The sequence below is a fragment of the Monocercomonoides exilis genome (genome assembly GCF_001643675.1).
Source record: "Monocercomonoides exilis strain PA203 chromosome Unknown scaffold17-1647472, whole genome shotgun sequence".
Classification (NCBI taxonomy): Eukaryota; Preaxostyla; order Oxymonadida; family Polymastigidae; genus Monocercomonoides; species Monocercomonoides exilis.
Genome location: NW_027150562.1, coordinates 271,957 through 285,587, shown reverse-complemented (window position 1 = coordinate 285,587; position 13,631 = coordinate 271,957). Strand labels below are relative to the sequence as shown.

The window sequence follows — 13,631 nt, the reverse complement described above, 5'->3', positions numbered from 1 at the left end:
AGACAGAAATATTTTTTCACAAAAAACAAAAAATATAATAAATAAATATATGTGCACAATAGCAAACATGCTCCATATTTCACAAACATTCGCTAAAAAGAAAAATAAAAAAGTTATTGCCATAATTAATTAATTTTTGTTCATTTATTGTTTTGATCGTATGCTTTTAAAGGAATTTCATTTTTTCAATACAAATTGTTTAATATTTCTAAAGTTTTTTCATTTCTTTGAGGGATATAATTTTATTATTTTGGAGAGAAAAATTTGTTTCATTGATCAATAAAGATGCTTCTTTATCTATTAGCAGCTCTAATTCAAGTTGCATCAGCAAGCCAATCTAATAATGATACACTTAAATTTACATTAATTCACACTTCAGACGGTATGTTTTCATTTTATCCAATATTCTGGTATTTTTTATTTTCTTTTAATTCAAACAAAGTTCATGGATATATCAATAAGCATCATCATGTACAAAAGCTCGATGTGACTGCTGGCGATGTTTATAATTTTATCGATCATATGAAGGCAAAAAAACAGTCCAACGAAGTAGTTTTTGCATTTGATACTGGAGATTTAACACAAGTGTGAAAAATGCAAAAGGCTATCATCAAAAACACATTGATTATTGTTTTATTTTATTTTATAGGGAACAGGTCTTAGTGATGCAACGAATGTTCAAGGAGATTTTGTGTTTGAAGTTATCAAAAAAATGAATTATGACTCGCTTTGCATCGGAAACCATGAACTTAAATCAAATGGATGCATCAAAAATCTCGTTGAAAATGTTAGACCATTTTGGGCTGGAAGGTATCTTGGGGCAAATGCACACCATGTTAATCCAAAGAAGAAAATTACAGATCAATATTATTTGTTACCTTTGCCAAACAATCAAGGGCATGCACTCGTTATGGGATTTGTTGTAACGGAAAAGAAACATGATTCTGATTCAATTGTCGCTGAAGTATCAAATACTTTGCGCGAGCCTTGGGTTAAAAAAGCTCTATCGACTCCTTCGCTTCAAATGGTTATTTGCTTATGCCACATCAATTCAGATAACCCAGATATCGATATAATTATAGACACCGTGAAAAAACAGCGTCCAGATTTGCCGATTGTTCTGTTAACTGGACACTCTCACAAAAAGCGAGTTGCACCTAAAATGGACGATGTGTATGTGATGGAAAGCGGAAAGTACATGGAGACAATTGGTGTGCTTGAATTTGAATTGCCATTGAAAACAGGAGGAAAACGGACATTGGAATTCAACCACACTTGGCTGACTGCGAATCAAAAAGTACTGAAAGATTTTGCAATGGTTAAGAAGCGTGATAAGTGGGAGACGAAAACAGGAGATGCCATCAACAGGATGATTGCGAAGAAGCAAGAAGAACTCGGCTTAGATAAAGTGATTGGACATTCATCAGGAAAATACGCAGTTAAGTTGTCTGCTGCTAATGAGATGTCACTTTCCAAACTGATGGCGGAATATGTGATTCCATATGCGATCAGAAATATTTCTGATAAGGAATCTATTTCGCTCTTCCGCAATAATGCGTGCAGATGTATTTATTTATTTATTTATTTGCTATTTCCTTTCACTTTCATGTTATCTTTTGTACAATTATTATTTTTTCCAATGATAATTTCGAAAAACCCTTCATTAAACCACTCTTATTTTCCAGCTCCACTATATCCAGGTGAGATTTACGAAGACGATATGTACGCAATTTACCCAAATACATACAATCTTCGAATCATCAAGAATGTGAATGGAACTGTTGTGAAGAAGATTATCGCAAAGATGGGAGTTTCTAATTCAACAGGCTCCTCATCAACTGCGTATGTTTTCTCGAGCACAAATGTTGATAAGAAGAAGAACTATGATCTTGTCATGCCACAGAACGAGATAAAGAAAGTGAATGTTTGCGAAACAATTTCTTGTTTACGAATGAAAACTAACAAATCTGTTCAATGAACTTTTTCTGCTTTAATAATTGTGTATATGTGCAAACATTTTTATATCAAATGTTCCTTTTTTTTTTAACTTGTAGAAACTCATCAAGAAAATCACAGGAGCAAGCGCAAAAGTCGAGGGGACCAAAATCAAAGTGAGAGACGCTCTTCGTAAGTACATCGTTGACAACATGAACGAGTTTGTTATTTCTTTGGATGATGGATGGAAAGATTGAAAACCTTTTTAATGTTGATTCATTTGAACTTTATGCTTGTCTTTTTTTCCTTCCTTTCTTTTTTCAATTTCTTTCGATAAATTAAATCCATTTTATTTTTTAAATGTAAATTTTCCGTTTTTCACCAGCTCCGAATCAAATTTCAGTGAAGTTCGATCAACAGCCTTGTAAACAGCATCTCTTCCGAGTGGAGTTTTGTGAAGTCAAACTCTTCAACAACAAATAGAATTGCAGCTTGTTTGGGCAAACCTTTGAAATGTTAGGTGGAATTTTTTTGTTTCCATATTTATTTTTATTTTATTTTTATTTGTACTTTTATCTTTTTTTTCAAATGAGAAAGAAAAATCGTTTGTTGACTATTTGTTAGCGATTGTTTCTTGTTATATGAGTTGTTTATTCAAAATCGAGAAAAGAGAAGCAGCTGAGATTGTTTGTTTCGGCTGTGCGAACAATCAGAATTCTTTGGGAAATGCAAATTGCTCCAAAAGAAGAAACTGAAAGCATTCCGTTTGATGGTCTTGTTTGTGCTTTGAACAGTTCAATAATCATTTTTCTTTTTTTTATCTTTTTTTTTTAATTTCAAAATGAGCTCTTGAGCCATTTATATCTCTCAATTAGTAATTTTATATACAGTTTATAATTTCATTATTTTCTTTTTTTCTTTTTTTCTTTTCTTTTCCTTTCCCTTTCCTTTTTCTTTTTTTCTAATGAATATATTATTTCGTTCGCATTGTTGTTCCTCTCACATTTATGAGCTTGTCGCCTGTGAGAATTTACACAAAATAACATTGAGTTTTTGAAAATGTTATAATTTTTGTTTTCATTTTTTTCATGAAAGTTGCTATGTGCTTCCAAACTTAGAAATGAAAATAATAAAATAAAATAAAATATATGATCATCTCCTGCCTTTCGCAAGATGCCAAAAATAGGTGGGTGATTGCGCCAAATAAAGAAAACTCAACAAGCAAAACCATAAAAACCACAATTTGTTTCAGAAGAATCTGAAAGACTCGGTTTATTTGAGAGAACAATAAAGAGAATTTAGAAAAAAAACAACAGAAGTTATAACTAACGAATGAAATAAGACCAGATGATACAATAAACATACAAAAAAATCAATTAATCAATCAATCAAGAAAGTTAGTAAGCAAATAAATAAATACAAACAGAAAAAGACTACCCGAAATGAATATATACAAAGCAGTGAATAACCAAGCACAGGAATATATCAACCTTTGAGGCTTAGGCTGACCTGGCGAAGTGCTGCACCACGAAATGTTGTGAGAATGACACGCTCGAGTGAAGAGTTTGATGTGCATAGTGAAAGCGATGTGGAAGAAGAAGAAGAAGAAGAAGAAGAAGAAGAAGAAGAAGAAGAGGGTGATGATGATGATTGTGGTGGTGGTGGTGATGGAGTTGATGGCTCAATTGAGATATCTGTGCAAAGATGAAATAATCGCCAAGTTTTGAAAAAATAGAGAAAATAATGTGTTTAAATGAAAACGCATCAAGAATATGAAGAAATAAATAAATAAGTTTAGGGAAAAAAAATAAAAATAAAAAAAGAGCAAACCAACTGAGAATGACATGAATGTGTTGAGTGGGATGAGAGTGTTGTAAAAGACAAGTGTGTGTTTCTGAGTTGAATGCAAATGGGCTGCGATGTCTGTCTGCGGGTGTGAGTGATAGATGTCCAGAAGATGAATCGGCGAATATGAGAACAGAACACCCGAGTGTGTCTCCATCTGCATCACCCAAATCGGATTGTACGGGTATTTCAGTGGAGGCAGCATGCGCCCGCCGTCCACCTCCCTCACGCTCATCAGCCCAATCTCTGCTCTGCCTGCTTCCTGGCTCAGCGACGCCTCCCCCGCCAGTAGCAGCCCCATCAGTCCGTCCGATGCCCTCTCTTCGCCAGTCACCAGCGGCCCCTTTCCGATCACCTCGCTCTGCACCACATTCACCCCGCGCGAGAGGACAATCGACAGCAGAAAGAGACACACACCCCAGGGCCCTCTGTAAGATGGCAGCGACGCTGCTAGAATTCTTCTGAGCATATCTCGGCTCTCGGCTCGTGTGGCCTTCACAGCTGAGGCGGGAGGGAAGCCAGCTGACGGAGAGCAGGGTGATGAAAGCGAGGCAACAGTGGCTGTCTGCTCGTCTCCGCAGCGCCACAAGATCGAAGCCAACGATACAACAAGCAAGTTGTTCTGCTCCTCTTCAGAGAAGCTGGCTGTTTGCACATTGGCTTCACTTTCAAGTAAAGATGCCTGCAACTGCTTGAGAGATTTCTCTGGCTGTGTTGAATTGCGAGGCTTTGAAAAACCAGATCCGTGCTGAGCAGCCTGTTTAGACTGTCTCTCTTCGATTCCTTCTTCGTCGTGGAAGGCAAAATACACCAGATGCGCCTGGACAGCCGCCATCACATCAGAAGCACCCTCTGATTCCTGCACAAGACAGAAAGAAGTCGGACCACCCGGTGCATCGAATGTGAAGCCTTGCATCCACGATGCAGGGAAAGACGAACGAACAGAGCCAAAGAACAGCTGCTGCAGCTGAGTTAATGCGTGCGATGCCAACAGAGAAGTGGATGTGGCTGAGGTGGCGTTGGGCGAGATGCTGAAGCCTATAGATGACATTGAGCGAGTCGAAAGATGTGAAGCAGACGTCTTTGGCCTCTCAGTCGCATTCAAATATCTGTCGTCTCTTCGGTCAAGTGTCAGCTTCTGCAACTGCTCTGTGCTTTTCTTTGCAGAATTCTGAGTGCTTCCATTTGGAGATTCTGCTGCATCCTCGCCAATTCCACTGTCTTCATCCGCATCCATGTCAATAAGCGCATATCCATCGTCGTTCTGCTGACTGCGCCCCAAATAGAACCCCATTCCGCTGCTGCACCTTTCTCTTTCACTGCTGCTGCCTTTTGTTCTTGACAGAGACGAGAACGACAAAGAAGTGCTGATGGGAATTGAATGAGAAGAAGCAGAAGCAGACGCAGAAAGAATATCTCTGCTGCTCTTCTTTGAATCCAGATCTCCTGTCTTGTTGCTGTGCAAATGTGTGGTTGAGTCGTTAAATTCAGCTGACAATTCATCAGTTGAATCAATATGTGAATGAATTCTTCTTTTCACTGCCCCAATCTCTTCATCTCCACTTGAATCATCATCTTCAGAATCATCGTCGTCATCATCTTCATAGTCATCATTAAATATATCCGAGCTATCTTCTTCATCCTCCCTTCCCTTCAGCTTCTGCTTAGAATCTTCTCTGTCAATCGCTGCATTCTTTTTCTTCCTCCTTTTGCCGCACCGCGAGGAAATCGGCCTGCCCATCGCAGATGGAGTCCTGTCGCTCCACTGGCGCTCTGTTATGAGCAAGTCTCCCACCATCATGTCTCTTCTGTCCTTCCCCGAGCGGCTGAGCGAAAGAGCCTTCAATTCGCTAGTACTCGTCTTCCCAGCCGAGTCCTCGTTGCTGGAGTCAGCGCTGTCTGCAAAGATGTTGTTGGCAAACGTGTCAGACACTTTCCTGTGCAGAATGCCTGCTGCTGCAGACGAGGTCCGCCGGATGCGCAGGACCTCTTTGTCTGCCTCGTCGCTGTTCTCATCCAGGAAGCTCGAGGCAAAGTCTGACGCTTCATATGGCTGGCTCTGCGAATGGGCTAATGCAGACTGTGGGAACGATATAAGTGCTTCGTCTTTGCTCTCCTCAATAACGACACCATCAGGAATCATTCCTTTGCCTCCTTTTCCTTCGATCACTCCCTCTGCCGACACAACCCCGTCGGACGCCAGCTGCTCGCTCACCGACTTGCGGCGGGTGATCGGCCTGCTGTCGCAAGAGCTGAGTGATTGTGAAAGGCGAGGGCTCAGCTGCACCGACCGCCTTTGCGAGCTGTGCTGGGAGCTCACCTGTGAACTGCGCAGGGAGCGGCAGCTGCTGCTTCGTTCACTCTTGTCGTTGAGGATGGGCGAGGCACCGCAAGGGATGGGATCGGTAAGGTGCTGTCCTTCGCTTTTGTATATCAGCCTTGCAATTTCGTCATCAGCTTCCTTCCATTCTTCGTGCTCTTTTTCGAAACATCCAGATGGAGTGTTAGCTTCGTTACGGTGGTCGGGCTGGTTCTCTCCATCTCCATCGATCTTTTCGACAAACTTTTGGAGTGAAGTGTGTGAAGGTTCTTTCCTTTTTGCGAAAGATCTGGAAGAATTAAGCGGAGTGCTTGCGCTATCAATAGGAGATCCAGGATGAGAAGCACTGTTGCGACTAGATGAACCAATAAATGGTATTGTTGGTAATGGAGGCAATGAAGATAGAACTCCAACGGTTGAATTTTCTGCGTTTTCAATTGGCGATGCAGAATAAAACATTGGAGTTGGCGTTAAATTGCCTGAACGCGAAAAGGAAGGTGATTGATATAATGAATTTTGCTTGGAAGTTCTACGAAATGTAGGAGAAGAAGAACTTGCCCCAGATGCATACCGCGAAGGAGAAAAAGATCTTTGTGCAGAAGAAGAAAATGAAGATCGTTGAAATTGCAACGGTTCTGCAGGAGGCAACAAAAATTGTTCGGCCTCTTAATAATTTTCAAATTAAATAAATTTTGAAATAAAAAACAGATAATCAAATGTAAATGCACAGTACATAATGTTGCAACGAAATGCAAACTTGATGAAAGATAACTTTCAATTAACACTTCGAGAATTGTCAAAAAAGGATGCTCTTCAAAAATTGAAAGAAAATAAGAAAGAATGATAGAAAAAACTACGTTAATTTTTGAAGAAAAGGTGTACTAATGCATGCTCTTTTGCTTGTTGATTTTCATTTCTCGGGTCAAAAATAAAGAATCGCTCAAATCTTTACGTGTTGAAATTGCCGCTGTCGAGCGAGGCCTTTCAATCTCAAAATGCTTTAAAACAGTTTTCATTCCATTTCTGCTTAAGTATTCCCGTATTAAGGCTTCGGAAATGTTTTGTATCAGGACAATTCTCTGATCGCTGTTCATGAAAGATTGATCAGAAAACTTATGGGTATTTTTCAAGAATGCTTTTCTTATGATTGATCGATTAACATTACAAGAAATTAAAAAAAAAATATTCACTAATATTTCATCATTCTCCAATTCTCATTATCAACTTTTTTTTCGAATTTTGAAATAGAAATCGAATTTTGATGAAATACAATATGAAATGCTTCTGATGTTCAATGTGAATATAAGTCATATAAATACGAGTAACAACGATGTGAATGTCTGTTACTGTTTTTTCTCTTTCATTTTTTTACCTTTTTTGCTTGCAGCAGTATCTTTGGTTGGTTCATTTTCCTTTTCATTGCTTGTTGCATTTAGCTCACTTGAATCTTTCTTCTGATCTTCGGATTCCTTTTCTTTTTTCTCTGTGCTCATTTTTTCGGTCGAACTTTTCTGAGAATTAATTTCTTTATGCTCTTGAAACATTTCTTCAAGCAATCCGGAGCTTTTTAAGTTTGAAAGAAACCTTTGAAAGAGAAAGCATATAAGTTTATTAAACAAAAATTTGTGAGACAAACCAGTACCAACTCACAATGAATAAAACTGAAAGAATTGCAAATATGATGATATGAATATTAATTGTTCCCCAAACATATGTAACAGTCAGAAGAATCAATACCGACAAAACAAAAAAGACGATAACAATATTCAAAATTTTCAATGTTTTCGGACTAATTTGAATGAAATATATGATTTCTTAAAAGGCAAACCCAATTCCCGGATTCAAAGCACTAAAAATTCCAGTTGTTGGGAAAATAGGCTCCTTTTTATTTTCATTTTCTTGCTTTTGTGATTTGTCACTTTCTTTTTGAGAAATATCTTTGGACATAATTGAACAATTTTGTTACAGGTTTGATCATATTCTTTATCAACAAAGTTAATAATTACATTTTATGAATAAATAGTTTTGTTCACCATTTCAGATATTTGAAGCGGGAAATAATATTCCATGGTGGTAATAGTTTTAAACAAAATAATCCAAATTTTCTTCAATTTTTCATTTTAAGAATCAATACAATTCCTTAATTGAACATAGGAAAAGTGAAATTGTTAATCCATGAATCTTTATGTTTTGATTTGCATTTTTCTTTAATTTTTTTTCCAATTCTTGCTTCTCAACTTCATTTTTCTCAACTTTCTTATCAATATTTTTTTACAAAGAAAAAAACATTCTTTTTAATGAAACTGACAATCAATCTTTATTATTGCCAAATAATTTAAAAATATCAAAAAAATAAACATTAAATCAACTGAAACGATTATTAGAAAATTTCAAATTTTTGACTGAACAATCTTCCAAACTGCCCCTTTATTAAACAGTGTTGCTCCAATGTACACACCCAATTTAATAACTTCGCAATTTAACAATTCAGCGCAACGGATTCCATTGACTTTGAAGAAAAGGTTGCCTCGATCAACATCAACAGTTAATGTGACCTGAATAATAAATTGAAGTAATGATGATAAATATTTGTTTGAAAAGGGGGAAAAAATAAAATTAAAATAAAAGTTAAGGTTTCAATTATCTAATTTGTGGATGATGACTTTTTAAAAAAAAATACTCTTTAGAACATTGCTAAACACTTTTTCTTTTTCAAACATCCACTCAAATGCATACCAAATCTCCTGTCGAATAACCCAGAGTGCTCGGAGCAACCAATTGAGTCTGACAAAATATTCCCAGGCTTCCTGTGTGATCGTGCAATCCCCAACCCAAAACACCATTTTTATATCCAAAACCTCTGTTAAAATGTGGAGGGATATCGGGAAGCACTCCAAATGAGTACCGATTAGGCCGTGGGATAACGACCTGCACAGTTATGCTGACAACGCCACTGGTAATCTTTCTGTCTCCAATTATAATTGTGTGGTCACCATCTTCTCCTACCACTTCAACAGTCTTGCCATCATCACGAAGTTCAAGTCCCTTTGATTTAAGGTGTGGATTCCATACAGCTAGAAAAGGAAAGGGAAAATTATAGTACAATTGAAAATAAATAACATTTACAAAAGTTGAAGTTAAATGAAAGTTCAAACCAACAAATGGAACAGTTGATGGACTATCAAATAATAATAAATTTTTTAAAAATTAATCCAAATTTATAAAGATTCAAATAAAAGAATGAAAACCCCAAAGAGAAAAAGTCAAGTTCAGAATGAAATGTTTTTTCTTCAGCAGGAGATATAAAAGCGACCGGTAAAGAATCAGTTCGTAAAAACTCTAATATCATTGAGAACATCTCGGGATTTCTATCGAGGAATATCCTACCATCTTTATCGCGCACCACTTGTTTTTTCCCGCTAAAAAATTACAAAGTATGAGTTAATCTGAATTTATAAAATTAACTTTTGTGAATAAACCTTATCATTTGAGCAAGAAGTGAAGTTTCTTGTCTAAAAATAGGATTAATGAAAATTTAAAATTAAAGTTGTTTTCACTTAAATGCTGAATATAAGGGAAAAAATGTCATACTTCATTAAAGTTGTTTTCAAAGTCGTGAAAAGTTTTCCTCCAACATTTAATTCCACAACCTCTTCGTCCTTTATAAGCAAAGATTTTATCGATATAAAATGCTGCATTTATGTTAATTACAAACTAATTTTTTTATTACAGATATTTTGGCATGTTCGGCTTTTCTATTCTCAAATCTCCGTTTTTGCTCTTCAAAAGCTTCTTTGTCTCTCTGAAGCTGTTTTCTCTGCATGTCAAGGTTTCTCATTGCTTCCACTGAATATCTGGCAAATTCTTCCCTTTCCTTATCCAGTAGAAGCCTTTGATCCATTATCGTGGTTAAGGACATTTTTTTCTATATAGATCTGACCTATTATTATATCCTCAACATGGGACCAATAACATCTGAAATGGCTGGGCCTCAACCAGTTGTGCCAAAAAATCCTTTTGCTCCAATTGCAACAAAACAGTACACGCAAAAGCCATCTGCTCAGCCAACGCCGATGGTTGCTGATCTCAATTTGCTTAAACAGTTACCTAATTGCAAAGACAGAGTCGCATTGACGGATTTTATTCCATTAAAAACTGTATGCTGCAAACATTAATTTTATTGTCATAAATTTTTAATTTTGTCTATTTTAAGATTGGAAAGGGAAGCTTTGGAAAAGTTCTTCTTGTAAAAAAGAAAATAGGTGGTGAATTTTTTGCACTAAAGATTCTTCGCAAAGATGAAATTATCCGTGGCGATCAAGTTGAGCACACCATCACAGAAAAGAATGTTCTACAACAAATTGAGCATCCGTATGAATCAATATCCTTTGGAAAAGATAAATGAGCAATTATTCTTTTGTATTGTTTCAAATATGCATATAAAGATTTATTGTTAATTTGCGTTATGCCTTCCAAACGGAAAAGAAACTATTTTTAGTTATGGATTTTGCAAATGGTGGGGATCTATTTTTCCATCTTAAAAAAGAAGGACGCTTTTCTGAGGAACGATGCCGTTTGTATGCAGCAGAGATCATACTCGCATTCGAAGCAATTCACAAAAAAGATATTATTTATCGGTTTCTTGAAAAATTATTTTTCAATCTTTTTCAAAAGTTTCAATAACATTCTTAATTTAGTGATCTAAAACCTGAAAATGTTCTTCTTGGAGCTGATGGCTTGCTTTTGAAAAATCTATTTTTTTTCTGTTTGAAATCTCAAATCATTATGTATTTGTGTAGGGCATATTCGTCTCACAGATTTCGGGCTTTCAAAAACGCAGATTAACACTCAAAAGATGGCGACCACTTTTTGTGGGACACCAGAATATTTAGGTATTGAATGTTTACTTATTCACCAGTAACAGTTATCAATTTAATTATGAATTCTTTCATTTGCTCTCCCCAAAACGTAAATTGTAATTTGTTTTTTTTTTTTGTTCTTCATTCAAGCGCCTGAGATGTTGAGACCAGGTGGTTATGGCAAGAGTGTTGACTGGTGGGCATTAGGCGCATTTCTGTACGAGATTCTTGTTGGATTGGTTTGATCGTTTTTCCTTTCAGAATTTTTTTGAAAAAAAATTGTTAATGCATTTTCATTCGAATTATCTCATTTTTTCTTCTTTCTCTCTCTCTCTCTCTTTTTTTTTTTTTTTTTTTTTTTTTATGATCGATCCTCTGATTACAACAGCCGCCATTCTACAACAATAACCAGCAAATCATGTTTCAAAACATTCTGAGTGGCGAAGTGCAATTTCCTGACTTTGTTAGTCCTGATGCAAGAGACTTGCTTAGAAAAGTATGAGACTGTGCTATTCAATTTATTTTTACAGTGGTTATCTTTGTTTTATAACTTTTCGTCTAAATATTTGTCGATATTCATGTGCTTCTTCTATTTCTTTCTCTTTTGTGTTTGATTTCTTCTGCTAACTGTATCTTCCAACTGCATTTCCAATTCTTCTCTCTAACAATTTTAATTATAATTTTGATTTTATTATTATTATTATTATTATTATTATTATTATTATTATTATTAAAAATATTTCACTAAGCTTCTTCATCGAGAACCAAGAAATCGAATAGGATGCCAAGCAAGAGGTGCTGCTGACATCAAAGAGCATCCCTTCTTCGCGTCGCTCAACTGGGACGATGTGTACAACAAGAAATACACCCCCACATTCATCCCAGAAGTGGTTTGGCTGTCAGTTGAGCTTTCTATTAATTATAAATTTTATTACTTTATTTCTTCTTTTTCTTTCTTTCTATCTTTATAACACATTTATTTTTCATTTGATGGCTATTCATTAAATCTTCATGATATTTTTTTTTCCCCTCAATTTTTCAATTGAACTTCCTTCTACATTGTTAGGCTGCGCCTGATGATCTGGCAAACATCGATCCCGAGTTCACATCGATGGCTCCTTTGGACCCTGACGACGGAGACGAGCAAGGAGAGTTCGGCGTCGAAGACGAAGAGCCTGCAAATGAGCGAGAAAACAAGGCTGAAAAGGAAGAAAATAGCAGAAGCGCAAACGAGAAGAGTGGAGATGCAAAGGAAGAGGGAGAGAGAAATGAAGAGGACGATGAGGAGATTGAGATTAGGGAAGACCACGGGGACAGTGGCGAGTGTGGAGAAGATGATGAGAATAACGAAAAGAGAGACGATGACGACGCAGCATCGACGGGAGAGTTCGCTGGCTTCTCGTTCACAGCAGCAGACACCATCGAGACACAGCAGAAGACTGCCTTCTTCATCCACGACGCCATTGCGAAGTGTATGAATGACGAGCTTATTCCTGCCCCGCTGCTGGAAGCGGACGGAGCTCTGGCTAATTCTGCTTCTTCTTCTTCTTCTTCTTCTTCTGGTTCTTATTCTTCAACCACATCTGCAAACTCTTTGACATCTGTATCTCCAGGCGGTTCGCCTTCAACGTGTTCTATCTCTCCTTCAACAACACCTTCTGAAAAGAAAGTGGCTCCTGTTCCTCCTCCTTCTCAGCCCCTGGCGCTTGATGGAGATCTCACAAAGTTGGATTCTTCGTCTTCTTCCACCTCTTCTTCTTCTTCTTCTCTCTCTCAGTCAACATCTTCACCTTCTTCGTCTTCTTCGTCTCTCCTCTCCTCTTCCAACAAAGCAGACGCAGATAATGACGATAAGAGTGAATCAGACGGTGAAGGTGGCGAAGGGAACGGCAACGAAGATGAGTCGGACTTCGATTAGAGGCGATTAACTGCTTCTGCACACGTCACGCCCTCCAACAAGTAATATGCTAGCTGCGTTGATGCACTGATGCTTGCTTTTAACTGTCTGCTCACGGATTTCAATTGAACATGAGTGGACGTTTTATTGTAATTTTGTTTTTTCATTTTTATTTTATATTTTATTTGATTTGATTTGATTTTATTTGAAGTAAGCTGTTTATTGTTGATATGAAGCTGTCATGTTTACTCTATTTTATCTCATTTTTTTGTTTTTGTGTTTTTGAGATAATAAAAATTGTTGCTGTGTTATTGATCTTTCTTTGTTTTTTTCTTTCTTGTTCTTCAATTCTCAAAAAAGAAGTTATTTATGATACAATGTATTTCTTCTCCTTCTCTCCTTTATTCTTTTTCTACTACTTTAACCTCTTTGCCTTAATTTTTTCTTTTTCTCTTTCTCTCTTCTCCATTTAATGTCTGTTGTTTGAGTGTGCCTATGCGATTTGCAGCTGCACTTGAAAGCATGTCACGCAAACTTAGCACTCTGCCTGCAACTTCTGACAGGATTCAACAGCTTGTCATTTCTTCGCTTTTCTCTTATTCAATATGTTTTTATTTGGTTGTTTCTTTTTGAATTTGGAGTTAGGTTTATTTATTTTTTTATTTTTATTTTTTATTTTATTTGTTGTTAAATTTGCACAAACCCACTTCATTCAAATGAAAATCACTCAACAACACTTATCAAAATATATACGTGTAACATTTGCTATTTTTTA

The 13,631-nt window shown here is 36.7% G+C and overlaps 4 protein-coding genes across 4 annotated transcripts; 2 read left to right on the top strand and 2 right to left on the bottom strand.

The window, feature by feature from the left end:
• Positions 1-271: 271 nt before the first annotated feature.
• Positions 272-2,995, top strand: MONOS_6974 (putative serine/threonine-protein phosphatase family). The gene is made up of 7 exons (XM_067877260.1): positions 272-382; positions 443-585; positions 650-1,565; positions 1,686-1,924; positions 2,055-2,155; positions 2,321-2,450; positions 2,533-2,995. Exons 1-6 carry the CDS (start codon positions 286-288, stop codon positions 2,361-2,363), a joined length of 1,539 nt encoding a protein of 512 aa, XP_067729113.1. The 5' UTR covers positions 272-285; the 3' UTR covers positions 2,364-2,450; positions 2,533-2,995.
• Positions 2,986-7,194, bottom strand: MONOS_6973 (putative protein of unknown function (DUF4205); the record flags this gene model as incomplete). Its single annotated transcript, XM_067877259.1, has 4 exons — positions 2,986-3,629; positions 3,766-6,765; positions 6,858-6,911; positions 6,993-7,194. 4 exons carry the CDS (start codon positions 7,192-7,194, stop codon positions 3,421-3,423), a joined length of 3,465 nt encoding a protein of 1,154 aa, XP_067729112.1. The 3' UTR covers positions 2,986-3,420.
• An 846-nt stretch (positions 7,195-8,040) lies between these two features.
• MONOS_6972 (putative BTB/POZ domain-containing protein KCTD8/12/16) lies at positions 8,041-10,037 on the bottom strand. The gene is made up of 7 exons (XM_067877258.1): positions 9,816-10,037; positions 9,692-9,759; positions 9,580-9,612; positions 9,349-9,519; positions 9,256-9,278; positions 8,837-9,174; positions 8,041-8,655 (listed from the first exon to the last, which is right to left on the bottom strand). The coding sequence occupies exons 1-7, from the start codon at positions 10,017-10,019 to the stop codon at positions 8,491-8,493; spliced, it is 1,002 nt and encodes a 333-aa protein (XP_067729111.1). The 5' UTR covers positions 10,020-10,037; the 3' UTR covers positions 8,041-8,490.
• A 22-nt stretch (positions 10,038-10,059) lies between these two features.
• MONOS_6971 (putative serine/threonine kinase) lies at positions 10,060-13,617 on the top strand (the record flags this gene model as incomplete). The annotated part of the gene is made up of 9 exons (XM_067877257.1): positions 10,060-10,257; positions 10,314-10,471; positions 10,546-10,737; positions 10,798-10,835; positions 10,900-10,992; positions 11,110-11,198; positions 11,348-11,455; positions 11,709-11,849; positions 12,026-13,617. 9 exons carry the CDS (start codon positions 10,060-10,062, stop codon positions 12,875-12,877), a joined length of 1,869 nt encoding a protein of 622 aa, XP_067729110.1. The 3' UTR covers positions 12,878-13,617.
• Positions 13,618-13,631: the final 14 nt, after the last annotated feature.